The sequence below is a fragment of the Chanos chanos genome, chromosome 10 (assembly GCF_902362185.1).
Source record: "Chanos chanos chromosome 10, fChaCha1.1, whole genome shotgun sequence".
Classification (NCBI taxonomy): Eukaryota; Metazoa; Chordata; class Actinopteri; order Gonorynchiformes; family Chanidae; genus Chanos; species Chanos chanos.
In genome coordinates, this window is record NC_044504.1 from 19,822,521 (window position 1) to 19,835,814 (window position 13,294).

The following is a 13,294-nucleotide window of genomic DNA, read 5'->3' on the forward strand; positions in this document are numbered from 1 at the left end:
GAGATAAATCACTTCATACATTACCTGTGCAGAAATAATAATAATAATAATAATAATAATAATAATAATAATCTGCAAGAAGGATTATGAAGGCTTTCAGTGATAGTGAAGTAATCTAGAACTGTACACACACATGAAAGTATACTGTCAACTGCTCAAGTCTTCAGATGTACTTAACACCAGTGTATACACATCATGTACATAACCTGTTGAAAAGCAGATCTGCATAGAGTACACTGAGAATTAGTTTTTAAATACAAAAAATAGATAATTTATATACACATGTAAACATTTTCCTAACCCTTTTAGCAATTTGACACCACGTAGGCTACACAAGATCTGGTTTCACGAGTTTTATTTTCACCTGAAAAAGGACATCTAGTCTGGACTCAAAGACAGCTTGAAACTACAAGAATATTAAAGAAATTACTTACAAGTGACAGTACCACTAAGAGAGAACTTCAGCTAAGCTGGAGCGTGTAGTCACTCTGCGATAAGGTTGTATTACAATGAACGGATCCAGTGTTTTTTTGCTTTGTTTTGTTTTGTTTAAAAAACAACTGTATGTATACACCTGTCCAGCAGATGTCACTTTTGAGGTCTGATGATAGCTTTATCTTTAATTCAGCTATGAGGTCTTTTGTAAGCTCCTCCCCTATACAGTTAGTGAAAAACCATAACAGTATCTCTGAGAGTGCCAAGCTGGGCCAGGGATCTGGGGGAAAACAAGCTCTGACCAATAATGCAGTTCCAGATTTCTTACCAAGTGGAAAAAGAAGTGGAGAAGTAGCTACTATTTTAACTGCAAAAGCTTTCCACAATCAAATACTGTATTTCTCCCTGTGCACATGCTTTTGAGTTATCCTTCATGACTTTCAGTCACTGAATTTCTAAGCATCCATTTCAGTCAGCAGAAACAGACTTCAGATGGAAATAAGTATTCTGTCTTCAAGCAGCTGTTCCCTGACAAAGTAATGGAGGTGACCAACATATGACAAAAAAGCACCAAAATACAGAGATAAGCTAAAGCTACACATCTTTAGGTGTGGGGGCCTCAAAGGATGCATCCTCCAACCCTACACAAACCAAACTACTGCAGCTAAGCACCTTCATTACAGCAATAATAATCCATATACAGCTTTAGATATCTACACACATGGCAAGTGTGCATTCAGTTACAATGATGCGGTGAATCACCTAATGAGAAAGAAAAAAACAATTAAACAAATACTTCAACACTTACTGAGAGTGCAGCAAAATATCTCACTTTTGACCAAGATGTTCTTATCTTAAGTGAATCCTCTATGTGATAGGAACTGCATTCCACAGGCTCTGATTCCTTTAGCTCAGAAAGTTAATGTTATTATCCATGGCGGTGAACAATTGGAGCTTATAAGATAAAGGCTTAAAAAAAAAACATTTCACAAGAGTATAAGTACATATTTCTTGCCGAGACAAAAATCTGAGGCACTTCAAAGACTTTAATGTTTTGGGTTTTTTTTTTACTGTGCTGAATTACTAAACTGATGTTTAATTTTGAGTGAAGACTTCACAGACTTCCAACACTGCGAGTGAAGGACAAAAATGCTAACAATTCGAAACTGTGCAAACAAAGCCTGAGGGGATGCAAAGCCCATCTGCACAAAGAGCACCCAAGATAAGAACATCTCAGTGAAACAATGAAAATCATTGGACCTTTAATGTAACGAACCAATAGATTCAAAATGAAGGTCATGAAAAACTGCCAAACCAGTCAGTTCTCACAGAACAGCCAGTTAGCAATGTCTACTCAATATCAGAAGGCAGGAAGCTAAGCCCAAATGATCTGGACCCTCATACCCATGTTCCCATATCCCCAGTACAGAAACACTAACTCTGTTATAGGGTGAAGGCTAGTGTTGAAACACCACTAGCCGCAAGGTCACATACAATACTTAATGTGCGACTCCATGCCAGATGAGGATAAAACAAGATTTCCACATTATAGAGAGAGACACACATTCTTCCCCTTACAATACTATTCAGGCCATTTTAAATCATATTATGACTGCACACTGACCTAGCCTTGAGCCACTCAGAGAAAGGAAACTCAAGGAAAACTCCAACACAACACACACATAGCATTAAAAGTATTAACAATAACAGTAACAACAATATAAAGCTGCCAACGTCTGGATCAGCAACTTTGAGGTTGCTGAAAGGCCACTGGTATGGTGTCAATGACAGTTAAGATCTGGACTATTAAGCCAAGACCAGATTTTAATCATGTCTTGTGGTGTTCGAGGGTGGACCAGCATCAGGCTCTTGTAGGCACAGGGGTTGTTGCGATATTTCTCCTCAATGTCAAAAGTCCTAAAACCCTTGTGTTTTTCAGGGGCTAGGCCTAGTTTTCGGAGGCACATCCCCGTATAGACATCATCAATCGGATACAGAGTTACCTGTTGCGTGGCAGCATGCAGGCGCAATGCCAAGTGGCCAGAGTACAGGTATCCACCCCCACCAGCATACGGGGGGTATGTCCCCACAAATATACTCTCAGGGATGAAGTATTTCACCTTTTTATCTCTGTGGGGCCCAGCATTGGTGATCACATCCCCAACAAAGAGATCCTTTGCTTTGGCTGGGGAGAGACCCTTGAGGAAGTCCAGAATATGCAGGGTGTTAACGAAGACGTCGTCATCCCCTTTGAAAATGAATTGGGCCCCACTACAGCTTTTGTTAAACCACTTGAGGAACAATACCTCTTTGATGGTAAGATTGAAGAAGGAGTCCCTATAGTCCCACTGAAGTATATCTTTGTGCTTAGAACTCTCGTAACTCAGCATTTCCGATAGGTCAGGGAAGTGGTCCACTGCGGTGGCGTTACCCAGAAGGAAGACAGTCACCACAGTTTTGTTAGCCATGCGGCCGGCCCGACCCCATGACTCCCGTATGGCCTGCCGCCGGTCAAAATGGGGAGCTAAGGACTTGATGGCTAGCAGGAGAAAAGGGTCGTCATTGCAGATCTGTGGCTGGTCCACCACCATGGGATAAGTCCGGCACCTGATGTACGTCAGGAAGTCTTTGAAACGAGTTGGGAGGGAATTGTAGTCCTTCACTTGGGTGGAGACCCTGTGGTCTGGATCGCAAGAGTTCAGAATCACTGTGTCATTTTCGCTGTTGTTAAACTTCTCACCCCAAGTCCCATTGGAGCTATTCAGGATAGGGTTCCTAAGATGGTCCAGTATCTGCTGCTGGTGGTTCCAGTACGCCTCACTCGGGACCATCTTGCCCCAGAACTTTTTGCTTGGAATGCGAATCTTGCTGTTGAGATTCTTTCCTCGGTCTCCATGATGTGACAATACCATGATGACGAAGAACACCATTAGGACGGTCCCCAGGACTTTTGTCTTTCTCCTCGGGCCCTGCATGGCTCTGACACTCACCACCTGTCCCAGAGAGAGCCAAGTGGAAACATACAACAGTAAACATCATGTCAAAACATGAGTGATACACGACTGTCAAGATAGATAGACAGATACTCAACATTTAAATCTCACTTAGCAGATGCCCCATCATTTAAATGAAAATTTGCATAAGTTAATGCAAAGTTCACTTGAAGTTGGTTTCCTGGGAAGACAAAGTGGAGCAGTGCAAAGATATATTTTACAACATATTTAAGGTTTCAAATGTAGCCTTTCTGACCTCACATCTTAATAGTTCCTGAGCAAACCTTACTAGATATCTATGAGCAAAGGGTCATTCAGTACAAAGACACAGTTTGTGGGGCTTAAGCTAACACTTGCCTGTTTTTTTTTCCTTTCACTTTCTTGGCTAGCATTTTCAGCACTCAGAAGACAGGGCCAGACTGGCCAAAAGCAATCTAGGACTCTCAGACAGGCAGATCTTTCTCCGTCTCTGAGCCAGATACTCGGTTTCCGCTTTCCTAAGGCTGAGCTGTCATATATTCCCACATCTTAATTCTTTTTAGCTGACATCCCATGAACTGAAGAATGTACAATAATGTAACCTCCATGAAGAGAGAAATACGTCTGTCTCTGACAGAGAATAATAGATTTACTTACGTTCTCAGAGCACCTTTTATGAATTCAACTGAAGCCTTTTTTTATTGAGACTTAAGCTAACCACACTTGGTTTACACAGATGAACACTGAAATGGCAAAATATGCACTGCTGAAAGGTAACGATGGATAATGAACACAAAACTAATCCAACTACAAAAATCAGGGAATGTTTCAACATGTCGAAAACTGTAGGACTAACTGGCAAAGGGGATGTGTGTACATTTGTGGGGCAGCTAACATTGTTTTATGTATTTTTCCCCATTTGTACTAGCTGTTAGTGCCATCTCACAAAAACTAAGTGAGGTCACTTCTCAAACTCCTCTTTGCGGCAAGACTAACAACTGCTATGCAGTATGCAAAGGGTTTCGTACTGCTTTGATTTCAACATACTCTGTGTAATGGATAGCACAAAGGGCACATGACTACAAGCCTCCAAACCAGTCTTCACCAAAAGTTTAGCTGCTTCAAAACCTAGTCATGGTTCAGCTGGTAAAAAGAGGATATATCTCAAACCACTCAGCAAACAAAATGGTTTACATGTTCTGTTTCCCAACAGCAAGAGGAACTATGGCTGCAATCAAGTCAATAATTGAGATGTAAAAATGAGAAGCAAGAGCTGTTGTCCATTTTTATCCAAAGAACAATGGGCCTCATTCACCAACCACTCTTAAAAAGAAATTTGTTCTTAAAACCCACTTACACAGTTTTCTGACATTCACCAGTGTTTTCTTATTTGGGATTTGTTCTTAGTTAAGAACAGCATCTACACACACTCAACAGCACACTTACGTACATTTGAGTGCTGACATGTTTGTGCAAAATAATTGATTATTGAGTTTTCTTAAATTCTAAAATTGTATAACATTAAAGGATTTAAATTACAATAATATTTTTATCATTTCTAATATTTTTTAATAATAATTTTCATTATTTTACAAAGTATTGTGATCTTTTAAAATAAATAAACACTACACTAACGCTTTATGTAACACTCTGGAATGTAGTGCATATTTATTCATACTTTTGTACAATGAGCAAAAAGAGCAATATGAGAATATAACAGCTGATCGAGACTGTGATAAGTGACCAGTAGTTTTACACACACTACTTATGGGCCATCTCATCTGTTTTACTTTTACATTTGGATAAATATTAAAATACCTGGACAGAGCAGATGCAGCCATTGTGGCCTTCGCTCCTGTCTGCCACTGTACGCACGTTGCATTGAATCATTAAAGCAGGAGCAGAAGTGATGGCTCAAGCTACTTGTTGGTTGTTAGAAAAGAACTCAGAATTACGAGGGATAATAAGCCGGAATTGCGAGAAAACAGTCAGAGTGGCGAGGAAAAAAAAGTAAGAATTCCGAAAAATAAAGTCACAATTAAGCAAACTTTTTTTTTTTTATGTGGCCGAAATGGGCTTCCACAGATCTCTGTGTGTGCACATGGCCCTGCAGTCTCATGCCCTTTCATAGGAATTGGTGGGGCATTTACCTATGCTAATTAGGAACACCTGGCACACACTTTCAGTTTACAATGACAATGGGATTAATCATTATAAGAACAAAGATGCAAACAATTCTGCAGTTTAAGAACATGTCGATTCTCACATAGACTTTTTCTTAGAACCTTCCTCAAGAACAAATTTAAGAAAAAACTTAGGAGGATATTGGTGAATGAGGCGCAATGATCCCATTTCACACTGTTTACTGCTACTGTGTTCCACTAAGAGCAAGAGAACATTCTATCACTTCATTGGGATGGGCAAAGAGAGGGGAGGTATGTTTTTCGGGGCAAAGAGCTGTTGCACGAAAAATGTAAGTGATTGCCAAAAAAGTAAAAAGAAACCACTGCTTCACCTTGCTCTGTTGTTCTGCTCTTCTGTCAGTCAGTTCCTTGAATTAAATAACTTGAAATTTACTAAAATTTAATAAATTAAAACCTCTCATTTGTTTCCCAGTTCCCTTGGTAAACTATGTCCTATATACACTTCTACAAACTGGAAAGAAATGAGTCTCTCCTTCCCCTAAGTGCTCCTTGCCCTCACCTGCTTTCACTGTTCATGGCCTGTTCTCACCTCTCTTTATCTTTTCACATTTTTACCTTCCTCACTTTCACTGCCTCTCTTTCTCTCATATTTGCTCTTATGGCTCTGCTTCTCTTGATCATAAGGAATTTATTAAAACAGAAAAATCCCCACGGCGACATCTAACTCCTTGTCTTTATCTTCCCATGTGTTCCTTATTTCCTTTTATCCTTTATTTCCTTCTTCCACTTGCTTCCTGACTCTGTGTCTTTTATTTCATTGCCTCTGCCTCCTAGCAACCCTTACGCGCTGCTGATTCGGGAGTCTCTTGGTACTCTTTCTCATCTCTCTGGTAGCTATCAGGGGATCAGACTCCGGTACAGCAGAGTATCAAAGGGAGAAGAGCCACTTTCCACATCTTTCATATTTTACAACACACTAAGGAAGACGTCAGAATGCAACACCAAACACCCCTTGAACAAAAGACAACACCACAAAAAGATCACAAGCCTTTGACTATCACTGCTTATTTTGTTCGTTATTTCTCACAGCAATAACCGGATTACATAACCGCTGTTTGGCGCACTGACTTTTTCTTTCCACATTACTTTATCTGTGTGATCTTTATGACAGAATTAAACTGTAAGAAAGTTAGGGTTATAAATGGCTGGATGTTGTGTGGAGGTTTTTTACCTCTGTACAGGTGTGTTCTTCCACTCCCTAGTTTAGTTTTTATCCCATGCTGATTCTCTGAGCAGGGGGTGGAGCACAAGATCAAGAGGTGATGGAGCGGGTTAATAAGGCAGCAACCTGGAGACAAGAAAGAAAGAATCCAAACTGTTTCAACAAGCCTTTTCACCTGTGTCACTATAGCCAGCAGCCTGGATGGATAAACAGGGCAGTAACCACACAAAGCTTGAGTCTTGAACATACAAAAGCTTGCACAAAGGTGCTTGCAAAAAGAGAACAGAAAGCTCTCTCTTTCTTTCAGTCACTCATGGACACCCATGCACGGATGTACATTTGTGGAAGTTGCGTCAGTACGCTTTTTTTTTTTTTGAGGAGTCACACTTTGCTTCCTCTAAATGTGCCCCTCACTCTGGAGGCACCTGAGAGGGCTGAGTGGTGAGGGGGAGGGGGGAGGGGGAAGGGAGGAGGAGAGGAACAGAATGAGGCCTGTTGCTATGAAGCATGACCATCTCGAACAAAATAAACAGGGGAAAAGCTGAGTAGTGTCTACACACGCAGCACAACCACAGAAATGTGACTCCTCGCAGCGACTAAATGCATCACAAATCACAGTGGAAATCCTCCAATCCTCTGAATGTAAAGACAGCAGTAGGAAATGAATGTCATGTCTCCTTGTGAGTGGGGGAAAGAAGTCTGTACTGAACATGATACTGACTCACTAAGCCGTGACACAGAACACAGCAGACTCTCTTTGGTTAGTGAATAGTGACCAAGTATCTCTGAAAATTTCCTCACTAAATATTTACACCAAAAGTTAAATTACATTCAGCCGACTAAAGCCAGCAGTCAAACACAGTCGTCAGTCAGCACTGCCTCGCGCTGACTGCATCCAGAGTCTGTTCATAAACACATTCAAAACAAAAGACACGTAGGAGTCTAAACTTCTTAAAATAATTACCATGTATTGAATAGTCTGTTCTTATGGTCATTCTGAGCCATGAAAACAACTGCTAAAAATGTGAAAAAAAAAAAAAATTTAAAAAAAGAAAACGAAAAAAAAAAAAGCGGCATTCCCAAATAAGCCGCTATTTTTAATTATTAACAGACTGGAATCTTTGAGCAAACAGAAATGAACGTTGTTCAAACAGAAACCGGTATCTAAATCAGTCATGGATCACCTGAGCAGCTACAACTCTGCTAACTTCTAACTGTTCTGTTTCACTCAGTCTCCATATCCTGTGCTTTTTATCTCTTCCTGCCGCGAGCTGACAGTTAGCAGTTTCCTCAGTGATGACTTCCACAAAATCATATACAGGTGCATAGTGAGACAGCACAAGTACTGTGTATGTACTATGTTTGTGGATAAATATCTGCCAACTAAAACCATGCATGAACCAGGACCTCAAGAGATCTGAGGCTTGATAATAGCAGTAGGTAAAATGTTGGGCAAGAACCAAGCAAGCATTTGTAACAAATTCACAATTTAGGGCCAGTAGAGAAAAACGTGTTTGTCTATCATTAACCAACAAAATGGTTGCTAGTTCAATGCAAGTTTACACATACAAGCACCAATGCAAATATTGTTCATATGAATTTCTAAAAGAGAAAACAATGAAACACACAAACAAAAAAGGTGGTTGAAACCATTAATTAAATGTCAAAATATTCTCTCCCTTGATTACATACCTGGCTGTATCTGTGCATGGAAGCATTTGAGTCACTTGAGAACACAGGTCTAATCGGGGGTAATGTACTCTATAACTCATGTAAAAGGGCAACAGAAGACACTAATGGGGACACTGAGCCAATGGAGCACACCATCTCATTCCTTCTACCTCACCCCCCCCCCTTTTAGTACAAGCTGTACGCACAGAGAACAGGTACTGTTAAAAACTGTGTGCGGTTCAGAGTCTTACAGCACTGCTTTCAGAAACACAGAGACATGTACCAAGAGAGAGAATGTGTTTGTATTTGAGTGTGTGTGCGTCTGACCTGGGGATGCTGTAAGCAACAGAGACGACCAGGTCGTCACCAGGTCAAAGACCTTCACTTAACAGGGCATAGGATGAAAATAGATTAACCTGGAACAAAGAGAGATAAGAAGAAGAGAGATAAGAAGCAATAAAAAGACAAAAGAGAAAGGGAAGATGAGGGTATTGCTCTAATCTCATCTCTGTCCAATTCCAAAGATAAATGCATGAACAGTGAGGGCTGCAGACAGACAACAAGTAGGCCACGATGTGACTGAATCATACCAGTAGTACGTTCACATTCGCGTGGGCATAGCAAAGGTCTACAGGAGATCACGCTATTCACACCAGAGTGACGTAAAATAACCAGGGTAGGTATGACCTTCAGAATTTTGTGTTCAGTGTACATTGTACAATCAGGGGCACTAACAAAGCCAGTCTGTGTGATGGGGGTGGGGGTGGGGGGTGATTAATTTTCTCTCTAGCTTCAAATGAGGATTTCAAAACGGACACAGTTCTGAGTACAGTAAGCGACAGAAAGTTAGTCTGTTACTAACAGAAACCAGGCCGCCACCATACCAATGCATAACTGGCCTGCTGGAACAAGCCAACACAAGGAAATCATTTCAGACACTTCAAACCTTATCTTCACAGTCACATGGATTGAAGTGGGTTAGCAGGCAAGATTAGTTCATCCACAGGGAGAGAGGTAAAGCGTCAACCAATACAAAATTATCTTCAAGTCCCAGGACCACCTCCAAATGGCTGAACATAAAAACAAAAAATGCTCCTGAAGGAAACCTGTGTTTACACACACTTTTAATAAGTGTAGAACTCCAAGACCGGAATGTCCCCAGTATAGGAGAAACAATGACAAGCTTATGTTTAAGGCTGGGAGGCATTTTAAAGAACAATTGAGAGGTTACTGTAAAGACATTTAACTGGCAAGGCAAGACAGACTGAACGTGAACCCTGACATAGGAGCATAGGGACTTGTTTAAGTCAACCAAGAATACAGTATTTGTCATTGAGGGTGTGTGTGTGTGCCACTACAATGTGTCACTGAGTCACTGAGGTATGGAAAACACATGCAAACATACTCACACACTACAATACAATAAACCATTCGATTCAAAGATTTTGCCAGTTATAAAAACTGGCAAAACAAGACAGACTGAGCAGCAGCCCTGACATAGGAACACAGGGACTTGCTTGAGTCAACCCAGAGTATGTACATGTCATCACAATGTGTCACTGAGACACTGAGATAGAGAAAATACACACACACACATACACATAGAACAAGGGCAAAAGATTCATTTCACGTTACATCTGCAACACTTCAGCTTTTCCAAGACACATTCCATAAAAAAATCTAGCTTCATGACTGGGCATGATCGCAGAGTCAGTAATCTGATTCTACTGTACAGACACAATAGAAAAGACTACATCAAGAGCAAGAGCCATCGAAGAACTCTTGGAATCTCAATGCGATACGGTCTTTTAACCAGAGCAGCATATAACCTTGTATGGTGGTGTGAGAGTAGCATACAGTTCCAGGTTACTTGTGATCTGTAGCTAGAAGGGTCAACATTCTGCACAGCAGTGGTACATTGACTATGTGCGGGCAAATGGATTGACACACTGTTGGGAGAGATTCACTCCTCAAAGTATTTAGTTCACCTCAGATAAATACAGTCTAGAAAAACACTAGAAAGTCAGAAAGAGATTGTCTGTTAACTGCATCATGTTAAATATTAGTTGATGGCTGACAAGAAGAACAGTTCGTACATGCTGTTCAACACAGTAAAAAGTCACAATTTGAAGAAGGAGAAATGAAAGATCATTTTCATTCAGATGTGGTTGTTTCCTCAACAGCTTACAAAATCTTCATCTTCAGGTATAGGCATTACTGTAACATATTACTGCATGTATATAACCACTTATAACATATATTACCAACTGAAAACATGTAGACATGACTAAAATCCCCATTAATTTTACTTTTGGTGGGATGCTTAATGTGTCAAAATTAAAATTAAATGAAGGTACTTTCAGCTGTTTAAATACCCAACAAAGTATCTTGCTGCTAACAGATCTTATTGCTCTTCTCACCAAATACTATAAGACAAATGAAACATCTATAAGTCATGAGAAACAACAACCACAGAAAGTGATAAGACAACCTTTTATCGTGTTACGACTTTGAGCACTAACCACAGTGCATATTTTGGCATCTATATATACCGAAGCTCAGTGGCTAATGGCACAAGGCATTCTTAATATAACATGTGTGCTCATCTCAATGCTATTTGCTAAAACTGTCTAGTGTGACATATAGGTCCTTGTTATATGACAAATGATTTCCAGGAGGAGTTTTTAACACTAACAATTACTTGTCAGAACCAGTCACTCTCAGTGTGCAGGATCTTTCCAAATACCATTTGAAAAGGCAGTCTGCATTATTGGTGTCTTGCTCAGAAAAATTTAACACACAATCTTTGAAATAACCCAACTTTTGCCACCCACATTTTCCCTTGGATATGATCAATATAAACTGCAAATGGCAATGGCTTGAATAAAATAAGACCGTGGGCATTAAACTTTAAGAAAGTTTACCCAGTGTTTTTCTTTTATCTGAATATAACTATGGCTTTTAGAAGACAGCTTGTCCCAACTAGTTTAGTTTGCATATGCTCTATTGAGATGAGTAAGTATTTTAATACATGGGACCATTTCTACCACCATCATGGAAATCCAAACTTATTCACTCCATACACTGCATCTGCTGTTTAACTGGGGTAGAAGCTGACTTCTTGAGTATATTATATAATCAAACAGTGTCAGATAACAAGTGTTCTGTCAGGCATGTCTTTGAGCTGTAAACCCAGCAATCGTACCAGATAAAACAGAAAATAGTCTTCCTTAATTTTCAAATTATTTGCCTGACAAAATAGTGTAGGCCTCATACTGCAGAAAATAGTATATATATATATATATATATATATATATATATAGCAACAGACACATGAGGCGATCTGTTAAATCCAGTTCTAATTTTTGCACCAAGGCCACAGAGAGGGAAGGAGTTACTCAGTAAAAGTAACTCAGTAAAGATTACAAGTCTAAATTTACAGTTTTACATTACATGTTTACATGATTGTAATCACTAACTGCAAACCGATTACTGACAATACAGTCATCATCAAATATCTACGTGATAATTAAACAACTTGACGTTGTTTCATTTTTGTTTTCACTTCACACAGACCGGTAAAGGCAGATAGAGAGGCGAGTCAAGTTCGACTTGAAACGGCGGAGCATCTCGTGCACTCAAGTCACGGGGATACCACTTAAGTTATTATTTAATGTTTGGTACACGAGATGTGTCTCAGCAGTAACCATTATGACAAAAGTTTATAATGCAGCTCGGTAACTATCACTGCAGCCCTCGGCGGGTTATTTTAGGGGAAACAAAGTCAAAGTAAACTTTCCAACAAACTATAGCTAATATTCTACAGTTCCACGTGTATTCATTACTTTTTCTAGTGTGCTGTATTATTTGAATAAGTGAGCAGGTTAAAAACAAAACCAAACAAAAAACTTACAGTTTTATCTAAATCGACTTCTCCGTGTGTTAGCGAACCTTGAATGTTTAGCCAGAAGGTTTAGCTTGTTGGCTAACGTAATCACATAGAGCGCACGAAATTCACTAAGCCTTGATTGTAGTGATCGGGTTCTCTACAATGTATCCGAGTGCTGTTACTTATTCTGTAATGTCTTATTCGGCGACAACTGTACCACATTTAGACTCTCTGATAATAAAAAAGTTACCTTCAGAAAGAAGAAAATCCAACTTCACATTCTGTCTGAAGCACAACCTTCATCTTCTCCGGCAGCGTATAGAGAGGCACGGATGAAAAGTAGGCACACCTAAAGATCTGACGTTAGAGAGAGGGCGGGATTCGTTGTTTTTTTTTTCCTTAATACTCGTCTCCAGTATTACGTTTGCGGCAGTTTATTTAAGATTATCACATGCAACGACTTCGTTGGGGGAGAAGTAATCCAAATTTTAACCACTTCATTTGTAGTGGCGCATTACATTGTATTACACGTAAGTCTACTTCAATGATAAAAAATTAAATATAGACAACTTTTGACATGTTTCATTTAATTGTTTTACGTCTCATCAAATATCTGTAGTTTGCGGCAAGATTTTCTTTTTTTTATTATTAATTAATTTATTCTAAACTGAAGATATATTCTTACAAATACAGAAATCACAGAGAGCGCAGTCGAATATGTCGCAGCAGGATACAACTGCACGGTTCAAAGAACTGACAGGAAACGTTACACCTACTTCCCCCGCCTGTGAAACATGCCTGTGTTATAGCTCACTGAAATCTTTAAAAAAAAAAAGAAAAGAAAAAAATCTTATTATCGCTGCCTGTTACTAATACTTCTTATTACGAAATGGAAAGTACTGTGTCATGTAGTGTTTTCCAAATTTCAGATCTAGTACCATAGCCTCAGATCCATTCTCTG

The 13,294-nt window shown here is 39.6% G+C and overlaps 1 protein-coding gene across 2 annotated transcripts; it reads right to left on the reverse strand.

The window, feature by feature from the left end:
- Positions 1-340: 340 nt before the first annotated feature.
- On the reverse strand, positions 341-12,440 carry b3gnt2b (UDP-GlcNAc:betaGal beta-1,3-N-acetylglucosaminyltransferase 2b). 2 transcript variants are annotated; one of them, XM_030786261.1, is made up of 3 exons: positions 12,358-12,440; positions 6,783-6,899; positions 341-3,428 (listed from the first exon to the last, which is right to left on the reverse strand). In XM_030786261.1, exon 3 carries the CDS (start codon positions 3,408-3,410, stop codon positions 2,217-2,219), a length of 1,194 nt encoding a protein of 397 aa, XP_030642121.1. In that variant the 5' UTR covers positions 3,411-3,428; positions 6,783-6,899; positions 12,358-12,440; the 3' UTR covers positions 341-2,216. The 2 variants fall into 2 exon arrangements, with proteins under 2 accessions (XP_030642121.1, XP_030642122.1); XM_030786262.1 differs by lacking the exon at positions 12,358-12,440 and adding an exon at positions 8,772-8,862.
- Positions 12,441-13,294: the final 854 nt, after the last annotated feature.

Coding starts and splice junctions, on each gene's coding strand:
- b3gnt2b (XM_030786261.1), bottom strand. CDS start 3,410: ATGCAGGGCCCGAGGAGAAAGACAAAAGTCCTGGGGACCGTCCTAATG.